We start from the raw sequence: 25,539 nt of genomic DNA, 5'->3' as shown, positions 1-25,539 counted from the left end.
CTACCTGATGAAGAGCACTGTTCCAAAAGCTCGTAGTTCCAAATAAACCTGTTGGACTATAGCTTGGTGTTGTGTGATTTTTAACTTCATAAACAAGTTGCATTTTTTGTCCTCATGAGTTCTTAGGAAAATACTGAACTAAGCTATTGTCTATCCAAGAAAGAATCAACTTTGGAAGCTACAAGTGTAGTATGAAGAAGGAATCGTAAATGGTTTAGGTTCGGATGTGATGTCTGTGGACAAAGTATCAAACTTAGAAAAAAATGAAAGAAAACTAAGTAACAGCCGGGAAAGAGAGGTAGGGTGAGTATTTGTTGTTTTCGGTACAGATTCCAACATCTGCAATAATTTGTTACTACAACTTATGCATATCAGCATTAAATTTAATCTGACATTTTGTTTAGTTAGTATAAATTTTGGCTGGATGCTTTAACTATCCAAATTAAATGGCTATCATTTGCAAATTTGACCAATCTGAATTTGAGTAAAAATTGTGAGCAATCATGGTCTCAACATGAAATCGTGGGACACCTAACTCAGTACTTCATCTCTATGTTGACCCCTTGTAATTCCTGTCCATGGTTTCTCCTTTTCAGCAATTTCATATTCATGTGCAAGTTTGAGCTTAAATCCTCAAAGCTTTAAGTTTAAGCAGTGATTTTTGTGTGAAAATTCATCACAAGCCTTTGGAAGTTTAAGTACAATAGTATTGTAGGATTCGCCTCAGTTTACTTTATATCTATTTCAAGAAATCCATGGGATTGGTCATGTTGCACCTTCTAAATATGTTAAGTGCCATTATTGAGATACCTGTTCTGCAGAGACAAAAACAACCGCAGATACTGGATTCCAAAGTAGACAAACAGGAGACTGGTAGAACACAGCAACACAGGCAGCATCAGGAGGTGGAGAAGTCAACATTTTGAGTATTCACCCTTCTTCAGAACTGAAGTAGTTTGGCATTTTGTTCACCTCACTGAATTCAGTACAGAGTTTAGATTAGATTAGATTACTTACAGTGTGGAAACAGGCCCTTCGGCCCAACAAGTCCACACCGACCCGCTGAAGCGCAACCCACCCAGACCCATTCCCCTACCACTACGGGCAATTTAGCATGGCCAATTCACCTAACCTGCACATTTTTGGATTGCCGCAGGAAACCAGAGCAAACCCATGCAGACACCTGCAGAATGTGCAAACTCCACACAGTCAGTTGCCTGAGGCGGGCATTGAACCCGGGTCTCTGGCGCTCTGAGGCAGTAGTGCTACCGTGCCATACAAATAATGAACAATTCATTGCATTAAACAAGAATGATAAGCACTGAGGCTCATTATAAGTATAGTGCCTAATATTATGTATCATCAATAGAGTTTATTTTCAAAATCACTCTTCCCGAAATAGTGTCAACTTGTGTCTGATTTAGTGCTCTGTCGGTACATCCTCCGGGCCGCCAGGTGTCGCTGTGCGGCGGGAGTCGCCTCGGTGTGGCCGGCGTGTCCGCTCGCTCAGGCGCCGTCTTCTCGGCGCGGTTGTGAGGGGGGGATTCTCTTGTGGCGGCGCCGAACGGAGAGAGGAGGCAAGATAAGATGGAGAGCGAGGGGAACCCGCACTGTCCTGGAGACAAACACGAGGAGGAGGAGCGCCTGGAGAAAGAGCACTTCTGGAAAATCATTAATGCTTTTAGATATTATAGGTAAATTGGAAATAAACAGGCGGCCACCCAGATACACAGAGAGCAGCAGCAGTCTCCAGGGCGGGCATGGAGGGGGGGTCTGGGGGGGAGAGGGTGAGGGTCAGAAGAACTGCCTGATACCAAACCCCACTCCACCCCCGCCACACACACACACATACATAAAACCCGGGCCTACAGCACAATGTACGTTTACTCAGCCTCCTCATAGTTACCTGCATGTCCATTCAGACCATCTCATTTGCCTATAGATGAATCTTCCTTGTACTGTCACTTCCAGGGAGCTCCAAAGGCTGGAGTCATTGCAAGAAACAAAATATCGAAGAATTTATGGAAACGGTTCCCCGTTTTAAATGGTATCTCGCCATGGCCTACTGCTATTCCCTTCTCCCCTGACGCACTGAAATCTTGTAGAAAATTAATCTACTGGTCTTCAATTTTTATCTACAACATTGATGTGGAGATTTTTGACTTTACCCACAATATTGTCAATTTTTTGGGGATGAATCCTTTAAGATTCTCATGAATAGTTGTTGCATAGAAGGAATACACTTCAGATTTCTTTGTCCAGTACAGGGGTGAACAGTAGTCATGCCTCATATTTGTGCATCTCTAAAGTAGTTCACTGTAAGAGTTGGGCAGCTAAACATCAGCCATTATAGTGAATCTTAATCATTTACATTCTTTTGTTGCTACCTGAATGTTTAGTGAATTCAATGAGATTAAGGCTCATGGATGTGATTGGTTAAAGGGCAAAAAATGCTGACTGTTCTCAAGTTGGTACAATGTTGCTATTAGATTACCACACTGATTAATATTTGGCCTTGGAAATTTAAAATCTTCATCACTTACTTGGATGAAGGAATCGGGTGCAATGCCTATAAGTTTGCTTGTGCTGCTAAACAAGGAGGGAAGCTCTGATATAAGGACAAGCAGTCTAAAATTATGTACCCTATATATAAGGTGTAGGTGAACATGGAGAAAAGAGATGGAGTATAATGTGGGAAAATGTAAGGTCATTTTTTAAAAAATGGTGGGGAACTATTAGCTGAAAATGTGTTGCTGGTCAAAGCACAGCAGGCCAGGCAGCATCTCAGGAATAGAGAATTCGACGTTTCGAGCATAAGCCCTTCATCAGGACCGAATTCTCTATTCCTGAGATGCTGCCTGGCCTGCTGTGCTTTGACCAGCAACACATTTTCAGCTGTGATCTCCAGCATCTGCAGACCTCATTTTTTACTCGGGAACTATTAGCTGCCAATATTTGGAGGAATTTGTAAAAGAAGCACTGAAGGTTTACATTTAGATGTAGCAAGCAATTAGGAATGCAAATGATAAGTTGGCCTTAATTGTAAAAGGGTTAGTAGTGGATAAGAGCAAGGATGTCCATTTTCAATTATTTAGAACTTTGGTGATACTGCAATTTTGGACTGGATTTATTTGAATGCAGATTGTGTATTTATGTCTGTGGAAAGATGTACTCATCTTACTGTGGTTACAACAACTGTTCACTAGAATGATTTCAAGATTTTCGAAGAATAAGAGGAAGCCTCATTCAAATTGCAGGATTCCAAGATAGTATGAAATGAAAGTTACTGAACGGCTGTTTTCACGTGGCTGGAAAGCCTAGAACTAGAGTTGTTGATCTCAGTCTTCACAGTCCTTCAGTGCAGAGGAATTTGATATCCTCACACATGAATCATAGAAAACTAGCACACAGGTACAGCTGGGAACAAGGTGAAAGGAGTTTTGGCATTTATGCTAAATGAGTTGAGTATAAAAGTAGGGAAGAGTTGCTGCAATGTATTAGTAAGGCACGTGGAATATTATGTGCAGTTTTTTTTTCATTTTTTTCTAATCACCCTGTTCAGAGAAGTTATTACACTTGAACTCAGGCCTCCTGGTTCAGGGGTAGGGGCTGTACCACCGCGCCACAAGAGGGGCTCTGTGTGGTTTTGCTCCCCTTACTGGAGGAATGCAGTTGCATTGGAGACAGTTCAAAGGAGATTCACAAGATTGGTTATGGAGGTGAGAGGTTTGTCTTCTGAAGAAATATTAAGCAGTTCAAGCCTACACTCTAGCATTTAGGAGGATGAGAGGAGGTCTAATTGAAGTATATAGGATGCTAAAGAGGATTGACAAAGTAACATTGATGTGGGATGATCTAGACAAGAGGTATTCCTGATGAAGGGCTTATGCTCGAAACGTCGAATTCTCTATTCCTGAGATGCTGCCTAACCTGCTGTGCTTTGACCAGCAACACATTTGCAGCTGTGATCTCCAGCATCTGCAGACCTCATTTTTTAGTCATAGTTTTATTATAAGGGATAGCAGATTTAAAACAGATGAGGAGAAATTCTAAATGGTCAGCAATCTGTAGAATTCACTACCCAGAATGTGTGGATGTCAAGACGGAGTAAATTTGAGGAGATAGACTAACTTTTAATTAGCTGAAAATTTGTTGCTGGTTAAAGCACAGCAGGTCAGGCAGCATCCTAAAGGGGAAAGGAAAGCAGGCAGAAAAGTGGAATTGAGGCAAAGATGTGATTAACTGTACAACCATGAGAAATAGAAACAGGAGTAGACTGTTCAAACCTGCTTTGTCATTCAGTGGGATCATGGCTGTATCGACATTTCTTTTCATTCACTTTTCTGTCTTTTCCCTGAACCCTTGCCGACTGATCAAGAATTCGTCTATCTATCTCAACCTTAAATATATATCAGGGTTGTGCCCCAGATCTCTGTGGTAAGGATTTTCAAAGACACTTGACCTTGAAAGAATAAATTCTTCCTCATCTGTCTTGAATTGGTATCCTTTTATTCTGAAACTATGCACTCCGGTCTAAGACTCTGGCATAAGGGAAAACATCCTCTCAGCATTTAGGCTGTCAAGGCCCTTCAAAATCCTATAGGTTTCAATGAGATCAGCTTTCATTTTTCTGAACTCCAGTGAGTAGAGTCCAAATCTGTTTAGCCTTTGTTCATAAGGCAGTCCCATCATTATTAGGGATCATCCTTGTAAACCTTCTCTGAGTTGCCTCCAATGAAATGATATCTTTCCTTAAACAAGGGGTCACAACTGCTCACAGAACTCCAAATTTGGTCTCACTGGCATCTTGTACAGTTGCAGTTTAACTTCTCAACTCATACTCCAAACCGCACAATCTAAGGGCCAGCAATCCATTAACCTTCCTGATTTCCTGTGCCATCTGTGTGCTAGCTTCCTGTGTTTTGTGCACAAGTACCTCAGTCCCTTTGTGTTGCAGCTTTCTGTAGTTTTTGGTCTTTGATTACATTGAATGGCAGAGTAAGCTTGGGCTGAATTGTAATACTCTGAGTTCTTGTATTTTTATTTAAAGCTTGGACTGAGATATTTCTTGACTGTGTTTTCCAGTCCTGAACTGTGGATACTCAATCACTGAATACAATGAAGGCAGAGATTGATAGAGATTTGAACTGTAAGGGAGTCAAGACTGTGGGGATCAAGCAGGAACATAGAGTCAGAGTTGAGAATCAGCCATGATCTTAAAGGATGTGAGAGTGGATTTGAGGAGTCATGTCGTTTAATCCTGCTCCTATTTATGTTATTGCAATTCTTTAAAAATTATTACCGTTGTTAGTGTCAGTACTCTACATCCAATCTAAACTAGGTGATCCATGCTGGAACTCGATATTCAGAACGTCATATGGTTTTACAATTGAATATGGTTTTTTGAAAAATAAATGCATAATTTCCACTTGTTTCTTTTGATTTTTCAATCATTTTTCAAAAATCAAATTTATTTTACTTCTTAAACTTTGTAGAAGATGAAAGCATAGTAATAGTGTATTGAAAATAAATAACACAGCTCGAAATGACATTGGCTTCCAGTCTGTTATTTTCAATGCTATTTGTTCATTCAACATATATTATTAATTTCTGACTTTTAGTTAATACCTTTCAAATCAGTATTAAGTTACAAAATTAGCCCACGGTTCCATTGTTTCTGTGGAGCATAGCATGTTTCTTTTACCTTCCAAATTCAAGTCAGTTATTGCCATCTCAATGTGCTTTGTCTGCAGTAAATAATGGAAATAATGGGCAGGAAAGCGAAGATAAAGATATGAATGAATTTTGAATACCCCCAATAAGTTAGTAAAATATTAAATTTAGAAACAATAAATCAAGAAAAGCTATGGAAAGTTATTAATTATTAAAGTCCATCTTCATAGCAATGAATGTCAAAATACACCCTGTGTATTGCTTCTCTTTCATCACAGAAATGGTGATGCAATATGTTTGAAGTTAAGGATCTGAGAGTGAACAAACTAGCTTGTGCACCCATGCATTTAAATAATACACAATAAATTGTTCAAAAGTTATAGAGAAATCTTAAAGGGCCGTACGAATTGAACACCTCTTGCATAATTATGTGAGCATAGAAACTAATCAGGGCAAATTTCTTTTTTGTAAAATGGCTACACCAGAATCTGTTTAATAACTTATGAAATAAATGTATTAAAATGTTTGCAAATGTAATAAATTTTAAACTTTAATAATTAAAACTGGATTAACCCTTCTAGCTTTTTGATGCCACCCAGGTGGATAGTGCTGTTAAGAAGGCATACGGTGTGTTAGGTTTCATTCGTAGAAGGATTGAGTTCCACAGCCGCAATATCATGCTGCAACTATACAAAACGCTGCCACACTTGGAATATGGTGCGGCCACACTTGGAATATTGTGTACAGTTTTGGTCCCCATATTTCGGGAAGGATGTGGAAACATTGGAAAAGGTGCAGAGGAGATTTACTCAGATGTTGCCTGGTCTGGAGAGAAGGTCTTATGAGAAAAGGCTGAGAGACCTGAACCTGTTCTCATTGGCAAGAAGAAGGCTAAGAGGGGATTTGATAGAGATGCAAAATGATTAGAGAATTAGAGTAGACGGAAAGTCTTTTTCCTGGGATGATGATGTCAGTGTGTACGAGGGGGCAAAACTACAAATTGAGGGGTGATGGATTTAAGACATATCAGAGGCAGGTTCTTTACACTGAAAGTGGTAAGGGCGTGGAATGCCCTACCTTCCAATGTAGTCAACTCAGCCACATTAGGGATATTTAAACAATCTTTAGATAAGCACATGGATGATTTTGGGATAGCGTAGGGGGACGAGCTGAGAATAGTTCACAAGTTGGCACAACATTGAGGGCCAAAGGGCCTGTTCTGCACTATATTGTATGTTTTATATGTATTAGTACAGTTCTACTGTGACACTAATTTCCACTGACTTAATCATAGAATGTCAGTTTTGGTAATGGAATTGAGAGAATAACAGTTCCCTGAATTGTTTTGACTTTACTTTGGCAGTGTATTTGGAACTTTTAGTTCAAATGTTTGAACAAGGCGCAGTAGTTTGCTTTATTGTGCCAGCCATAGCCCAGGCTTTTAAAACCTAAAGTTTTTGTGTGTACACTGGATTTTTACAATACCTTTGTGATATAATTGCTCAAAGTATTAAAAGCTGTCGCAAAAAGCACAAAGCTAAATTGAGCAAACTAACGAATGTAAAAATCTAAACTATAGTTTTTGGATTGTGGTGCTGGAAAAGCATTGGAAGTGCAGGAGGATCGATGTTTCGGGCATAAGCCATTCATCAGGAATGAAGGGCTTATGCGTGAAAAGTCGATTTTCCTGCTCCTTGGATGCTGCCTGACCTGTTGTGTTTTTCCAGTACCACACTCTCGACTCTGTGATCTCCAGCATTTGCTGTAGTTTTTAGATTAACCAGTAAATCAAGTGATACGTATCTTTGGTCACAGCAACACATTTTAGGTTATGGAAATGCTCATCAGATCTGTAAATGAGAACTGTGTTCAACCACAATCAAACTGAAACAGACAAATGAGTCATATCTTTAATACAGCTTTAGCTGTGAATTCATAATTTTGAATGTTATTTATAACTTGTAATTTTATTCTTGAGTTACTTTGATCGTTTATTTGTGTATTACATTTTTTGCATTGTTAATCTGTTTAATCTCCCTGATTCTACTGAAAGCCAGTCGAAGAATTTTTTGCACAAAGTTATTATAAGTTAATGTATTGCGATGCTTATTTCAATCATTTTATCATTAGATACATTCTGGCAGCAGCCAAATATTAAAACCGTTAATTAATTGGCATAAAGGACAGATTTTTGTATCATGCCTGCGTTTACAGGCTGTGAAAGTACTAATGAAGTGTAGTGGGTGTTATTATGTAAGAAACACAACCCGTTTGTGCACAGGATCCTAAAAAATGCAACATCATAACAATCAGATGATTTGTTTCAATGATGCCCAGTGAGGTTTCAGAGTAGTACCAAGTAGTACCATGAGATCTTTTCTATGTTCGTGTGAAAGCCAGCAGAGCTTTCAGTTCACATCATCCCGACAGCACTCCCACAGTACTATTCCAATTGTGCATTCATAAATATAGACCAGGATTTGAACTTACAATCTTATGGGCTAGTTAGGGTAAATACTGGGAAATGCCTTGATTGAGAAATTGAGAATATGGGTTCGACCATTTAGGACTGAGATGAGAATTGTTTTTCATTTTTCTGGGAGTCTCTGAAATTCCCCGCCCTGCCCCATAGCATTATGAATATTTTTACATTGTTTATATTTAATGCTGAGATACACTTTTTTTTTGCAGTGTGGACAGGAGGTGAAGGTTGATTAGAAGAATCAAGGGATGCAAGTAAAGGAAATCAACTTGAAATTGAAGATAAACCATATTGAATAGTCATACTGACTCAATGGGCCATATAGTCTTCTCCAGTTTACATCCTTGTGAATTAAAGACGAGTGTGCTACCCATGAGGCACAATTGACACAGTATCCAGTTAAAAATAAATGATCAAATGAAATGGCATCCCAGTAATTTGATTCACGCTTCTCTGGTTCTGTGACAGAGATAGGTTTTAATTCTCAGTAAAGCATCTACATGCAGTTGTGGCATTCCATTCCCTTGAGGCCAATTCTAAATGCATTGAAAGCAAAGAACAAGGCTATTTTTTATTACTCTAAAATATAAAGTGTTTTTTTTAGAAGCCATATTCTTTAAAATTATTAAACATAATAGTGGTTTAAAGTAAAAGTTGTTTACAGTTTTGGCTTATTTGAAGGCAGTAGATATGTATTCATGTTGTCATGTATCTTATATTTTATTGTCTATTGTCTTCTACTCAAGTATTGTTCATTATTCAATATTTGAAAAATAGGCACTATTCTTTATTGCTTCATAGAATTTACAAATGTGGTACGTTAATAGACATTAGTTTGGAATTTGTTATAGTCTTGGATAGTATTCTTGTGTCCAGATACTAACATTTGACATAATTTCTGTCGTCACCTTCCTGACAAATTGCAGTTGTTTGATGTACTAGAATTATTAAACTTGGATAACTGTATTTAAGAATATGCTGCAAGCTTAAATTAGTAGTTTCATATTTTTATTTTAGTGAAGATGGTCAGCATCAATATCAATGTAATATGATTGCTGTAAATGCAAGTTTGTAGATAATTAATGGATTACAAGGTTTACAAACTTTTAAGATGGCAGTGATTTGTGAAGGAAAAAGGTAACCAGGAGCGTGATGCATCTGATGTGGTTTACATGGCCTTTAGTAAGGTTCATGATGGCAGACTGGTTAATTAAAACCCCAGTGGATCCAAGATAAAGTGGCATGTTGGATCCCAAATTGCTTGAGGCAAGATGTAGAGGGTGATTCTATGATTGGAGGTCTGTTTCCATTGGGTTTCGACATGGTTTGATGCTCAGACTCTTGCTGTTTACAGTGTGCATTAATGATTTGGACTTAAATGTAGAGAGTGTAATCAAGAACTTCAAGGATTACACAAAATTTAGATATTCATGTGTATTGCCGTAGCCTTTGGGACTGTGACCCAAAAACTAGATTATCTTTGTTGACCAGCACAGACGATATGGACCAAATGAGCGCCTACTGTACTGTAAAAGTGCAAGTCTACAGGATGACCATTTGTAGGTTTAGCCAGAATGCTTGTGAAATTTGGTACAGTGTTCACAATGTTTTCAGCTCATTTTTCAATGCAACTTCACTTTCCAGGATTTATGCTCATGAGAGGGTAACTCGATCCGAAAAGCAATTCCAGTCTCTCCCAGCAGCTCATCAAAAGCTGCTTCCGAATTTCCTTCCTCACGTGAAAAGATTAAGACAGTGTATTGAACATAACTATGAGATTCTGAAAGCAATTATCAACAACTGCAATCATATGTTTGAAAATAAGGAATATGGAGTCATTGATATGGAGGTAAGCAAAACAGTTGTATGTATTGGCTCAAATGCTACTTGGGATAGCATGTGTTTTGTAATTACACCAATATCTGGTGGCAGTTCTACATCTGAGTAAATTCACGTAATACGCTTGTATTGCTTTTACACTTTGATTTAATATAATAAATGCAATCTTTTGTTTTTTCTTCCTCTGTCCTTGTTTGGATAATTATGCAATATTAAAATTCCTGCACCAACTGAGGTTATCATGAATGTGGCCCCTCACTTGAAGCATTGGGACCCTCAGGTTAAATTTGAATCAATCGTCTCTCTCTAATGAGGGAGCAGTCTTATGGTCCTCTAATACTCTGGCAACTTTACCTTTTTACAGTATTAAAATGGTAAAAACTGACATTTGCAGTTTGTTAAATGAAGAAAAATGGATACCTCGGAATGCCTGCAGGTCAGATATTTAACTGGTGTCATCTGAGCCCTAAAATTTGTCTCAAGTCAAATACAGTGCAGTTGGTATTTATTTATTCAGAAATGTTGATGGTTGTTGGAGAATTTTAATAAATCATGATCCTCAGTCAGTATTATTATAGTAATATTGACAGTAACATAATACTGAGCCAAACGAATTGCCACTTCAAACCTCTGCTGACGTAGTTAATTTCAGTTTGGACAGCATTCAAAATGGGGAAGTTAGCCTTCGTGTCACTGGCTGACAAGATGAAAAATTGGCCAGAGTTCCTACTTCTGATTGTATTCTATGGCTTTACACCGAAATTGAATTTGGGCATACAGTAGGTGAGGACTTAACAACACCTAAGTTTCACCTGGATGCATGTAGCATCATTACCAGATATAGTATAGAGCTTCATTGTATGATACCCAGCACTGTCCATCCAAAAAAATATTATTGGTCTTGGAATTAACGGGAAGGTATCTAATTGAATTGAAAGCTGTTTAGATGGGAGCAAATCAAAATAGGAGTCAGGAACAATTTCCCTGAATTGTTAAAAATTAGAAGAAAGACATACTTGAATGTGTATATGCATTGTAAGATATTGTATAAGTCTCTTCACTAACTCTTCCACAAGCTGTTTGTATTTACTCATGCATAACTCCTTTACTAACCCACTTACAAGCAAACACCATCTTCCCGTTTCATTCATTCATAACTTCCTACTGTAAACACTACTTCATTCATTCATAAAACCACTTTTACTCTTACAAGATAGACTAAAATTAAAGCAATACTTTGAAACCCACTACTGCTCCATCAACCCTTATCAGACTTATTTACATCAAAAACTACCTCTCAATAAATATCAAAGACAACTAACCCATTCAGAACAATACCATCTCCGCCATCATGTCTCCATGACCTACCCAAAACTATGGAAAGATTATAATATTAATCTGCTCTTGCCAATCGTGTCTCGGACATGCATAGATTATAGAACACCAAACATTTTCCGCAGTTAGTGTATACTTGTTAAATATCTTTAAACTGGGCTTTATCTCTTTCAAAAACTGTCAAAATAGCGCTTAAGTGAAATTGCACAGTCGTAGAGATGTACAACATGGGAACAGACCCTTCAGTCCAACTCATCCGTGCCGACCAGATATCTGAACCCAATCTCACCCCACCTGCCAGCACCCAGCCCTCTAAACCCTTCCTAATCATGTACCCATCCAGATGCCTTTTAAATGTTGCAATTGTACCAGCCTCCTCCACTTCCTCTGGCAGCCCATTCCCCACACGTGCCATCCTCTGTGTGAAAAAGTTGCCCCTTAGGTCTCTTTTATATCTTTTTCCTCTCACCCTAAACCTATGCCCTCTAGTTCTGGACTCCCCGACCCCAGGGAAAGTACTTGGTCTGTTTATCCTGTCCATGCCTCTTATAATTTTATAAACCTCTACAAGGTCACCTCTCAGCCTTCAACCCTCCAGGGAAAACAGCCCCAGTCTATACAGCCTCCTGATAGCTCAAATCCTCCAATTCTGGCAACATCCTTGTAACTCTTTTCTGAATCCTTTTAAGTTTCAAACATCTTTCTGACAGAAGGAGACCAGAATTGCCCACAATATTCCAAAAGTGGCCTAACCAATGTCCTGTACAGCCACAACATGATCTCCCAACTCCTATACTCAATGCTCTGACCCATAAAGAAAAGCATACCAAACACATTCTTCACGATCCTATCTACCTGTGATTCCACTTTCTAGGAACTATGAACCTGCACTCCAAGGTCTGTTTGTTCAGCAACACTCCCTAGGACCTTACCATTAAGTGTATACGTCCTGCTAAGATTTGCTTTCCCAAAATACAGCACCTCGCATTTATTTAAATTAAAATCCACCTGCCACTCCTCAGCCTATTGGTCCAACTGATCAAGATCCCATTGTAATCTGAGGTAACCTTCGCTGTCCACTACACCTTCAATTTTAGTGTCATCTGCAAACTTACTAACTTTACCTCTAATGCTCGCATCCAAATCATTTATGTAAATGGTGAAATGTAGTGAACCCAGCACCGATCCTTGTGGAACTCCACTCGTCACAGGCCACTCGTTTGAAAAACAGCCGTCCACCACCACCCTCTGTCTTCTATCTTTGAGCCAGTTCTGTCTCCAAGTGGCTAGTTCTCCCTGTATTCCATGAGATCTAACCTTGCTAACCAGTCTCCCACGAGACACCTCGTTAAATGGCGTACTGAAGATCAAATCTACCACTCTGCCCTCATCAATCCTCTTTGTTACTTCTTCAATACACTCAATCAAGTTTATGAGACATGATTGTCCACGCACACAGCCATGTTGATTATCCCTAATCAGTCCTTGCCTTTCCAAATATATATAAATCCTCTCCCTCAGGAGTCGCTCCAACAACTTGCCTACCATCGATGTCAGGCTCACCGGTCTGTACCTCCCTGGCTTATCTTTACCACCTTTCTTAAATAGTTGCACAACATTAATCAACCTCTGGTTTTCCAACACCTCACCTGTGTCTATTGATGATACAAGTACCTCAACAAGTGGCCCAGCAATCACTCCCCAAGCTTAGAGTCATAGTTATAGAGATGTACGGCACAGAAACAGACCCTTCGGTCCAAGCCATCCATTCCGACCACATATCCCAATCCAATCGAGTTGCACTTGCCAGCACTTGGCCCATATCCTTCTAAACCCTTCCTATTTGTGTACCCATCCAAATGCTTTTTGAATGTTGCAATTGTACTAGTCTCCACTACTTCCTCTGGCAGCTCATTCCATACATGTACTACCCTCCGCATGAAAAAGTTGTCTCTTAGGTCTCTTTTATATCTTTCCCCTCTCACCCTAAACCTATGCCCTGTAGTTCTGGACTCCCCCACCCCAGAGAAAAGACTGTCTATTTATCCTATCCATGCCCCTCATAATTTTGTAAACCTCTATAAGTCACTCCTCAGCCTGCAACGCTCCAGAGAAAACAGCCTCAGCCTGTTCAGCCTCTCCCTGTAGCTCAGATCCTCCAACCCTGGCAACATCCTTGTAATTCTTTTCTAAACCCTTTCAAGTTTCACATCATCTTTCCGATAGGAAGGAGACCAGACTTGCACACGATATTCCAAAGTGGCCTAATCAATGGTTCTGTACAGCCACAACATGACCTCCCAACCCCTGTATTCAATACTCTGACTGATAAAGGAAAGCATACCAAATGGTTTTGTGGAAAAAAAGATAGAATATAAAAATTGAAGGCTGTGAACTATCAACTTTGATGGAAACAAAGATTATTTCAGCATTTAAGAATTGATTAATTGGTTGAAGGAAAATAGCAAAGATTTGGATAAAGGGAATTATCGGTATTGCTAATCTCGGAGATGCACAACAATGTAGACTGGCTGGGATGAATGTTGCATCTGTGTGTAAGTCCATCCAACATGCATAATAAGTTAGAAAATGTGAAGTATATGTGAAATCCAAAATCTTGCATCACATTTTTCTTAAAATAAGCCATTTTAAAACTTGGGAGTTTCTTTAGTTTAGTAATAAATGATTTTCTTGGTTATAACACGCACAGGCTGACCTGGGACAATTGAAACCAGCATCTACGTTTGACATGGACAAATTGAAGTCTACCATTAAGCAGTTTGTGAGAGATTGGAGTGATGATGGCAAGGCTGAACGGGATGCTTGTTATCGACCAATCATTGAAGAAATTGTAAAACATTTCCCTCCGGATGAATGGTACAGTATTGGTTACATAAAATTATATGATTACAGCCTTGAATGAGAGATCAATAAAATAGAATTCTTTGAAATTTGTGTCACAGGTAGACAGGATGGTTAAGAAGGTGTTTAGCATTCTTCCCTTCATCATTTAGACTATTGAATATAGCAGTTGGGATGTCATATTGAGGTTGTTCAGGACATCAGTGAGGCCTCTTCTGTAGTACTATGTCCAGTTGCCCTCTAACAGGAAAGGTATTATTAAACTGGAGAGAGTTCAGAAAAAAATTGCTAGGATGTTGCCAGAAATAAAGGGTTTGATATATAAAAATAAACTTGCAAGACTGGGACGTCTTTCACTGGAGCTTAGGAGGTTGAGGGATGACCTTATAGAGGTTTACAAAATTGTGAGAGCATAGCTAAGATGAGTGACAAGTGTCTTTTCATTAGGATGGGGAGTTCAGAACTAGGGGCCATATTTTTAAGATGAGAGGGGAAAGATTTTAAAAGGACATGATGGCAACTTTTTTTACAGAGTGGTGTGGAATGAACTACCAGAGAAAGTGGTGGATACAGGTACAGTTACAACATTTAAAATATATTTGGATAAGTTCAGGAATAGGAAAGGTTTGAAAGGATATGGGCCAAGCACAGGCAGATGGGACTAGTTTATTTTGGGAACATGTTCAGTGTGAACTGGTTCGACCTGAAGAGTTGTTTCCAAATATGACACTATATCAATTAATGTGTTTTTTCAGCCTAGAACCATACTCAGCTGAAGATTTTAGCAGAACAGATACCATGTATTTTGAGCAGGGTTACCTCAATTCACTTGTGACAACAGTGAACATCATAATAAATGTCTGTGGTTAAAAAGAAAGTTGCAATCAAAGATCTTGTTCATTCTGCATTGATTTCTGATGTAAAGTAAATGTGTATATGGAAAATTGTTATCAGTGTTTCATGCAGAATACAGGCTCTGTGGTAAGGTACAGACATAGCATCATCTGCGGAGCTATACTGCACAAGAACCATCATTTTCAAGAGAGCTGGGGAGAAAATTGCAATATAATTCCTTCAAAATACGAAGTCATAAAGAACTTACTTAAAATAACAAAACCAAACTATATGTACCTGACCAGAATTATATTTCTTTTTCTGGAAATATTGAAAGCAAAATTTGATAGAGTTACTGAAGACAGCTTTGAAACATCAGGAGCTACTGTCTGTAACAGCCACATCTGAGGGCAATACAGACACGCAATTAAAAATTTCAAATTACTGTTGATATTTAAGACCATAAGACATAGGAGTGGAAGTAAGGCCATTCGGCCCATCGAGTCCATTTCACCATTCAATCATGGCTAATGGGCATTTCAACTCTACTTACCCGCATTCTCCCCGTAGCCCTTCATTCCTCGTGACATCAAGAATCTATCAATCTCTGCCTTGAAGACATTTAGCGTCCCGTCCTACACTGCATTCTGCGGCAATGAATTCCACAGGCCCACCACTCTCTGGCTGAAGAAATGTCTCTGCATTTCTGTTCTGAATTGACCCCCCTCTAATTTTAAGGCTGTGTCCACGGGTCCTAGTCTCCTTGCCTAATGGAAACAATTTCCTAGCATCCACCCTTTCACAAAATAAAATGCCCCAAGGCATTTCTCAGAAGTAATACAACAAAATGTGATGTAGAGCTAGAGAAATTAGGGTAGATGACCAAAAGTTTGTTCACAGAAAGAGGTTTTAAGGAGTATCTTATATAATAATGAAGTAAAGAGACAGAAAAAGTTAGGAGGAGCTGAAGCAATAGCCAACCATAATGGAATACTTAAAATTGGCATGTTCTAGAAACTAAAAACCAAATTAATGCAGCTACCAAGGAAAGTTTTGAGGCTGGAGGAGATTAAAGATAAGGGAGGGGAAAACCAGGGAGGGATTTGAAAACAAGGATGAGAGATTTAAATTGGAGTTCTTGCTTAAATGGGATCCTGTGTCAGTCAGCCAGCAGCACATGAGGTTGTGAATGAATGAAACTTAGTGTAAGTTAGGGTGCAGGCAGTTATGTTCTTGCAGACCTCAAGTTTACGGGGATGGTTAGAATCTTGAAGTTTGTTGAAAATAGTTGAACTTGGAGATAACAAGGCATGGGTAAGGATTTGTGCAGTGCAATTTGGACATGAGCAAAGAGATGAAGATGGTAAAAGGCCAATTTTAGTACCCTGCAAGGATATGTGGGTAAAGTTGATTTTGAGGTCAAATTTGATACCAAGGCTGTGAACAGTGATTAACCTCGGGTAGTTGCAACAGAGGAGGATGCAGTTAGTGGCAAGGAAATGGGATTTGTGGTAGAACCCGAACACAACACCACCTGTCTTTACAATATTTAGATTAGATTAGATTAGATTTCCTACGGTGCGGAAACAGGCCCTTCAGCCCAACAAGTCCTTCAAAGAGGAACCCACCCAGACCCATTCCCCTTCTGCCTTTTAATGCACCTATCACTATGGGCAATTTAGTACGGCCAATTCACCTGAATTGCACATCTTTGGACTGTGGAAGGAAACCTGAGCAACCGGAGGAAACCCACACAGACACAGGGAGAATGTGCAAACTCCACTCAGTCACCCGAGGCATTTACTTGGAGGAAATTTCTGTTTATTCAGTAACAAGCAGTGTGATGATTTAGAGACAGTTAGAAGAGTTGAGCGAAGTGATGGTGAGGTATAAGTGGGTGTCATCAGTACAGATTTAGATATTGATGGTGTTCCTTGTGGATAATGTGAGGGCAGTATGTAAGTCAGAGACTTACAAACAAAAGACCAAAGTTAGAGCTTACGGGACACACCAGAGACAGCTGTGTCAGAAAGAGAAGTTAATGACGATTTTCTACTGATAGTGAATCTAGGTGTGCAACCCCAAACTGCTGGACTCCTTTATACATTGAGTAAACTTGTAACTTTATTTTTCCATAATGTTAGCTCCTTTTTCTTTATCTTTTTGTTGTGATTTGGTTTCAACTAATATATTTATATTTATCCGGTTAAAATTGCTTTTGTAGTACTTTGGTCAACGGAATGGAAAAATATACAATTATCAAAAAAAAATCACTTGCCAAGATGCATTTGTAAAGGAAAAGCACTTTAACATTTTTCAAGAACAGTGACTTTTCAGAATCCTATTTGAGACGAAACAATGCAAGAAAATGCATCAGAGTTATTCAGCTGTTCAAAGCCAAGTATCCTCGTTCTTAAATAAAGTATTGTAGATGTTGAAGTTCTTCTCACTACAGTGTTTAGCATATATCAGCATTTTGAATACCCCGACCATTCTCGCCAACAGAAATGTAGTTAAATTGATTCAGATAAATTACATATGACAAAACAACTAGGAATGACATTGGAATGCTTTGTGCTACATTAATTTTAGATTGGATTTGATTTATTCATGAATCAAATGCTTAGATCAACCTGGTCAGGTGATCATAGCAGCCATCTTAATTCAGTGTTTTTCCTTTTTAAGCTATTTTAATGATCCCAGGTATTAAAATCAGGTGATTCTCTTTTGCTACTATCATTACAAATGTATTAAACATTTTCATATTTCTTTCCTCACTACATTTATCCTATCCACTTCTTTGCTGCAATATCTACTTTAGCCCCCTCTTGTAAAAACAATAAAAGCATTCATTAAGAAGCAAGCACGTGTCTTTCACCTTGACCCTTTTGTCACTAATTGGCCATACTCTTTCCTTGATTATCTTCTTGCTGTTTATATATTTTGAAAACAGCATTGGATTTTCCATGGTTCTACTTTACACCATTTCTTTTTGCTTTTCTAATTTCATCCTTGTGCTGTCTTTGCTGCTCTTGTTTTTCTATAAAATAGTTGAGCTTTTGGCATCTGACCTAGTTTATATACATCTATGGTCTGACAACAGAATGAAGACTAAAAATAAACCTTTCTTTTGCACATGGATGTTCATATGTCTCCTTGATAATGTTGAAGCAAGTAGATCATGTTGCTGCTAAAGACAGACAGCTATCAATCATCAGCCACTTGAATAGTACATAAAATAACCTCAATGTTTTATCTTATGATAAGAAACTTTCATAATTTTTAAACAATGGATTTTAGACGATAGCTTACTTTGTACAATGGTTGTTGACTGAGTACACAGAAAGCATTTAAAATATAGAAATTCAAACAAGAAATGGTTTAATTTGTATTTGCAAGCTCAAAAGTCTCAGTCGTCTTAATTTGTCATTGTAAATGACATATTAAGATACAAAACCTGATATCCATTTAAACCATTTAACTGTGACTGTATAGAGTTTTGGTCCCTGTATTTAAGAAAAGATATCCTTGCATTGGAGGTAGTTAAAAAGAGATTCACAAGGATAATTCCTGGGATGAAGGGATTGACTTTAAAGAACAGCTAAACACATTAGGCCTTTATTCATTTGTTTGAAAAAATGAGGAGTGATCTTATTGAAACATATAAGGTTCTGATGGGGCTTGACAGGTTAGATGTTGGAAAGATGTTTCCATTAATGGGAAAATCTTGAATTAGGGAGTATATTTACAGAATAAGGGAACTCTTTTGAAACTGATGTATGATGGAATTCCTTCTTCCAGAAGGCAGTGAATGACTGGAATTTTCTACACCAGAGACCTGTAGAGCCTTGATCACAAGAAAGTAACTATTGAAGAGGTGGTTGTATTTTTTGAAATATCGGGGCGGTTGAGGGCTTTGAGGAGATGGCACAAAAGAGGAGTCGGGAAATGAGACAGATCAGCCATCATCAGTTGAATGGCAGGATTGGCTTGAGAGGCTGCAAGGCCTACACCAACACCTATTTCTTATGTACTTCTATCCTGTAATACTTGATCATTGTTTAATTTCCCAACTGAGATTTTGCATATGGAATTAATTGTTACAATATATATTGCTTTCTCAATACAGCAATCCTGCTGACATGAACATACTTGTACCAGGAGCAGGACTTGGAAGACTAGCCTGGGAAATTGCTAGACTGGGTTATAGCTGCCAGGGTAATGAATGGAGTCTATACATGCTCTTCTGTTCACATTTTGTACTCAACAGGTAAAGACTGACTTAAGAACTTGAGCTGCACTTGCTGTAGAGTGTGTAGTCTTAAAAGTGTTTTCTACTTTGAATTATTAAAGCTGTCTGACTTATTTTAAAAACAATACAGAACATGCTGGATTACATGGCAGGCTAAGCAGAATTTATAAAGGGAAAATATAGGCTATGTCCATTATATTAATATTTCAACAGTCTGACTTGAAATATTAACTTGCTTTTCCTCTTTATTCTTGCTGACTGATTTGTCTATTTCCAACACTTGTCTGATTTTATTGGATTTTCAGCACTTAGAGTTTTGTTTGTTTGGAAAATATAAATAATTTTTGTGCATTAAAATGTGTAATTCTTTTTTTTAAAGATGTACTGGAGTTAACACAATGACACTGTATCCCTGGATACATCAATTTAGTAACAACAAGCGATCAGCTGATCAGATTCGGCCAGTCCATTTTCCAGATGTTAACTCTCATAGTCTTCCATCTCACACTAATTTTTCTATGACAGCTGGAGATTTCCAGGAGATCTATACAGAGCCAAGTAAGTCGATCCATTCATGGCATTTTGTGAGCATTATTATTTAGACTGGTTTGCATTTTTTTCCAGAGTACATTTATAATTCAAATATTTAATAATAGGTAATAAATCAGTTGTTTTATTAAGAATCATTTCAACTTTTAAACTTGATTTGTGTAGTAAAGCTGTAGATTTAAAATGCAATGTTTTCCAAATTTTCTGCTTTTAGCTTTGAGTTGCAATGCAGTCAAAGCATTTTCATCCCAATATTGGAGTTTTATTTCACAATTGCTTATGTTTATGTTTAAGCAATTTATTATGAAGTGCTTATCCTCTATTCTTGTAATGCAACAACCACAATTATAGACCACTGATACTTTTGTTTAAATTGAATTTAGCAAAAAATAGCTAATTCCTTTTATGGAGTTTACTTCCAATTATGACAAATGGATGTAATTTTCTACATTCTGTACAGTAATATAAGAAATAAGAGCAGGAGGTTCTGTATAAAGCACAAAAATTAGGAGCAGGAGTAAGCCAGAAGGCTTTTTGAGCTTGGTCGATCATACAGTAAGATCACGGCTCATCTTCAATCTCAGTTCTGTTTTCCATTGGAATCACCGTGACTTGATTTTCTCTAGGATCCAAGAGTATCCATCTCAGGCTTGCCTGTACTCAAACGTTTTGAACATCCACTGGGGATATTCTCTGGGGTAAAGAATTGTAAAAGTTTGCATCCCATTGAGTAAAGGAATTCCTCCATACCTCAGTTCTAAATGATCAGAGACCACGCTCCCTAGCTGTAGGCTCTCCAGCTAAAGGAACACCCCTCTTAGCAAACCCCCTGAGATTTTTCCAGATTTCATTGAGGTACTGATATTGAGCTGTACAAAAAGACTCAAAAGGAATGTTCAGAGCTGTTAAAAACTGCTTAAAAGTAACAAATAAGCAAGCTATAACTGAAATGCTGACTAAGACATTAATGGCTGTAACTTTGCCTCTCCTAGCAATAGTGGGACTGAAAGGTGATATGAAATGTACATGACAATATTTTTGAAATGCATCAGCAAAACCAAAGAACATACTTAAACCAGCGGAGCTACAAGTAGCTACACTCTTATCTGTAGGTAAAAACAATGACTGCAGATGCTGGAAACTAGATTCTGGATTAGTGGTGCTGGAAGAGCACAGCAGTTCAGGCAGCATCCAAAGAGCAATAAAATCGATGTTTCGGGCAAAAGCCCTTCATCAGGAATACAGGCAGAGAGCCTGAAGCGTGGGGAGATAAGTGAGAGGAGGGTGGGGGTGGGGAGAAAGTAGCATAGAGTACAGTAGGTTAGGGGGGAAAGGGATGATGGTGATAGGTCAGGGAGGAGGGTGGAGTGGATAAGTGGAAAAGAAGATAGGCAGGTAAGACAGTGCTTTCTTCCCACCCCCACCCTCCTCTCACTTACCTCCCCACGTTTCAGGCTCTCTGCCTGTATTCCTGATGAAGAGCTTTTGCCCGAAACGTCAATTTTACTGCTCCTCGGATTCTGCCTGAACTGCTGTGCTCTTCCAGCACCACTAATCCACACTCTTATCTCTGTTGGGAGAGATTTTTTTCTAAGTGTGTTCTACCCTAAATCTCTCTAAAGTATATAAAAAAAGCAAACTGCAGATATTTTGAAAACCTCAGAAAAACGCCTTGAACACTAAGTGAATGCTGCTGATGAATGGTGTTCTATATTAGAGTGCAAGGTGAGAAAGAGCCCATTGATCAATACATTACTGCATGAATACAGCTCACAGAATTTAGAATTTGCATAATTAAAAATGATAATATTGTAGGGAGATAGTGACATGATATTGTCACTGAACTAGTAATCCAGAGACTCAGGCTAATGTTATGGAGTTATGAGTTAAAAATCCCACCGTGGCGCATGGTGGTGAAATTAAAATTTTTCAAATTGTCATACCTAGAAGAGAAGTGAATTAATGCTCAAATTAAAGCAATAATGTGCAATCTTTCTACATGACAAGTGAACTAGAATAGTCTGAAAATTCTCCATTTGCTCCTCAAAAGGAGGCCTGGGCAGTCCTCCTTGACCACCAAGCACTTTTACTTGGCCAAGATGGCTTGCACTTTAAGCAACAACTCCTTTAACTCAGAGGTTGACTATAGGTATGTTGTGGGCCCAGTTATGTTTGTCTCTTTGTAGGGTATGTAGAGCATTCCGTGTTCTAGTCCAATTCCGAGTTCCCTCCCACTTTTTCTTCAGTATTGCCAATGACATTAATCGTTATTGCTGCTGGGTCTTACATGGAATTGGAAAAAAATGATCGATTTTGCTTAAAATGTCCATTAGCTCTGACTTTCACCTTATCACTCTCTTGATACTTCCATGACTTCACTGTCTACATTTCTGGATTAGGTAGTTCACCCATACCACTACAACCCAGTGACTTTCACAATTATCTTGACTACATTTCCTCAATCCATGCTTCCTGTAAGGATGGATCTGTGAATAGGAAGGGTTTAGGAGAATATGGACCAAATACAGGCAAATGGGACTCTGTCAGATTGGGATGCCTAGTCGGCGTGGACAAAGGGTCTGTTCCCATCTTGTATGACTGTATGACTGCATTTTCCCAGTTTCTCCATCTTTATTGCATCTGATCTGCTAATGCCACCTTCAATGGGTTCCTCCAACAACACCACCAACCCCCCCCCCCCATCCAACATCTGTGATCTCCTTCAGCTTTACAGCTCTCCTTGATAGCTGCATTCATTCTCTTGAACATCCAAGTTTTACTACTTGCACTGTTCTTAGCTGTGTCCCCCGAAGCCTATCAGTACAATTCCTTTCCTAATCCTCTCTGACTCTCTAACTGATTTGTTTTTATCTTCAAGACACTCCTTAAAACCTGCCATGTTGACTAGGCTTTTGGTCATCTATTCCAATTTCTCCATGTGCGGCTTTGTGGTGTACTTCGCTTTTAACTTCTCTGAGGTACCTTGGGACATATGATTTTGTTAAAGGTGTCTCATAAATAGAAATGGTATTAGTTGTTTTAATTGCCTGACTATATTGTACTCAGATGTGTCCTATCAAACAGGTACAAGTTCCTGATGTTTATTAGCTGTCTTTCAGTAATTCAATCAATTTGTTTTGTGTTCATTATTTCCAAACATCCTCTGAAGTGACTTTGCTGCTTTGAGCTATATTGTCAATATAATACCTTGCTCCAAAAATTCAATCTTTTTGTTTTGACCATTTCCATCCCTAAATAAGTAATTCAAGCATTTCCTAGCTTTTAGCTTAACTGGCCTGTAGCCTTCTGCTTTCTGATTTCCTGCCTTCTTGAAGTAATGTTACAATCTGCTAGGACTTTTTTGGAAATTAGGCAGTTTTGGAAGATAGCAACCATTTCTGCTTCAGACCCTGGAATGTAGGCCATCAAGAGCTGGAGATTTGTCAGACTTTCACACTATTAGTTTTCCCTACCTTTTCTGTATTAGTCATTAATTAATTCTGTCTCTTGAATCTTACCAATAAATGTGAGTTTGCTCCCTGTTTGTTCAAGAAGCTTTATTGAATACACCTCAAAATCATTTTTAAGGTATCTTTGCCATTTGGATTTGTCCAATCTATGTAAAGATTAAAATTGCCATTGCTTTTTTAAAATTTATTCTTTTTAAGATGTAGGCCTGTCTAGCAGTGCCAGCATTAATAATCCATTGCTAATTGCCTGTATGAAGATGGTATTGAGCTGCTGCAGTCCATGTGGTCTAGGTACATCCACAATGCTGTGGGAAAGAGAATGGTAGGATTTTGACTCTGTGACCAAGAATGAACAGCCATATTTTCCCAAGTTCAGAATGGCGAGTGCTTTGGACAGGATTTTGCATGTGGTGGTGCTCCCATGTATCAGCTGCCCTTGTCCTTTGAGCTGGTAGCAGTCGTGGATTTAAAATCTGGTTTCTGTGGAGCCTTGTTGAATTTCTGCAATTCATCTTGTGTGTGTGCCCCCTGCTGCTACTGTGCCTCAGTGGTGGAGGGAGTGATTGGCACCACATCCACAAACAATCATAATGGGCTGCTTTGTCCTGGATGGTGTCACTGTTGTTGGAGCTGCATTTATCCAGGCAAGGAGGGATTTGGCATCACATTCTTGAAAATGTAGTCATCTGCCTCGCAGCTAAATATTTTATTCCTTCACAGATTCTAGGCATCACAGTCTAGTTCAGCATTTATAGCCCATCCCTAATTGCTCTTGAGAAAGTGGTGAACAGCGTCCTTGAACCACTTCATATTGTACAATTACTCCCAAAGCGCTGTTGGGGAGTTCATGGTTTTTGACCAAGTGACATGAAAGAACAAAAATTATGGTTCCATGTTGGTGACGGTGTATTCCCATGTACATGCTGCCCTCAACCATCTGGGTTGTAGAAATTGCATGTTTGGTGGATATTATTGAAAGAGGCAATGAGTTGCTGCATTGCATTGTGTAGCTGGTTCACTCTGCTGCCATGTGCATTGACAATAGAAAGAATGAATGTTGAAGTTGACAAATGAGATGCCAATCAAATGGGCTGCTTTGTCCTGGTTGTGTCAAGCCTCTTGAGTGTCGTTGGATTACATTCTTCCAGATAAGTGTGTAATATTCCATCATCTGTTGACAAAAGAGAAACCTAGGGGTTCAGGTACATGGTTCTTTGAAAGTTGCATCACGAGTAAACAGGGTTGTTAAGAAAGTGTTTCGCATACTTGCCTTCATTGCTCAGACTTCTGAGTATAGGAGTTGGGATGTCATGTTGAGGTTGTACTAGACGTTGACGAGGCTGCTGTGTACAGTTCTGCTTGCGCTGATATTGGAAGGATATCATTAAATTAGAGAGGTTTCAGAAAAGATTTACAAGGATGTTGTCAGGACTGGAGACTTTGAGTTGTCAGGAGAGGCTGGCATGGTTTTCATTGGAATGTAGGAGGTTGAGGGGTGACCTTATAAAGGTTTATAAAGTCATGAAGGGCATAGGTGAATAACAAGAGTCTTTTTGCTATGGTGGGGGAATAATAATCTAGGTCATACTTTTAAGGTGAGAGGAGAAAGATTTAAAAAGGGCCAGAGGGGCAACTTTTTCACATACAGGGTGGTTCATATGTGGAATGAACTGCCAGAGGATGTGATAGCTGCAGGTAAAGTTACAACATTTAAGAATGTTTGGATAGCAGTGTGAATAAGAAAGGTATAGAAAGAATGGGCAAAATACAGGCAAATGGGACTCGTTTAGTTTGGGAAATTTGGTCAGCATGGACAAGTTGGACTGAAAGGTCTGTTTCTGTGCTGTATGACTCCATCTGTTTATAGATTGTGAAAGACCATTAACCTTTAAAATCTGGTTGAAGATTTGTAGCTCGGGTATCCGTTGTTGTGGTTCTGCTCGCCGAGCTGGAAGTTTTTGCTGCAAACGTTTCGTTCCCTGGCTAGGGAACATCATCAGTGCTGTTGGAGCCTCATGTGAAGCGCTGCTTTGACGTTTCTTCCGGTATTTATATTGGTTTGTTCTTGCCGCTTCCGGGTGTCAGTTTCAGCTGCAGTGATTTGTATGTGGGGTCCAGGTTGATGTGTCTGTTGATGGATGTTCTTGCCGTTTCCGGAAACGGCAAGAACATCCATCAACAGACACATCGACCTGGACCCCACATACAAATCACTGCAGCTGAAACTGACACCCGGAAGCGGC

General features: G+C 38.9%; 1 protein-coding gene across 2 annotated transcripts in view; it reads left to right on the top strand.

The window, feature by feature from the left end:
- Positions 1-1,492: 1,492 nt before the first annotated feature.
- The window catches only part of carnmt1 (carnosine N-methyltransferase 1), a 42,298-nt gene continuing 18,251 nt past the window's right edge, over positions 1,493-25,539 (top strand). For both annotated transcript variants that reach the window (XM_060845044.1, XM_060845053.1), the window contains exons 1-5: positions 1,493-1,694; positions 9,800-10,004; positions 14,040-14,206; positions 19,155-19,295; positions 19,657-19,835. In XM_060845044.1, coding sequence (XP_060701027.1) covers positions 1,588-1,694; positions 9,800-10,004; positions 14,040-14,206; positions 19,155-19,295; positions 19,657-19,835 — 799 coding nt within the window. In that variant the 5' untranslated portion in view covers positions 1,493-1,587. The remainder of the gene's footprint in view (positions 1,695-9,799; positions 10,005-14,039; positions 14,207-19,154; positions 19,296-19,656; positions 19,836-25,539) is intronic.

Source organism: Hemiscyllium ocellatum, chromosome 2 (assembly GCF_020745735.1).
Source record: "Hemiscyllium ocellatum isolate sHemOce1 chromosome 2, sHemOce1.pat.X.cur, whole genome shotgun sequence".
Lineage (NCBI taxonomy): Eukaryota > Metazoa > Chordata > Chondrichthyes > Orectolobiformes > Hemiscylliidae > Hemiscyllium > Hemiscyllium ocellatum.
The sequence above is the reverse complement of the archived record's forward strand: the minus strand, read 5'-3'. Positions and strand labels throughout refer to the sequence as shown.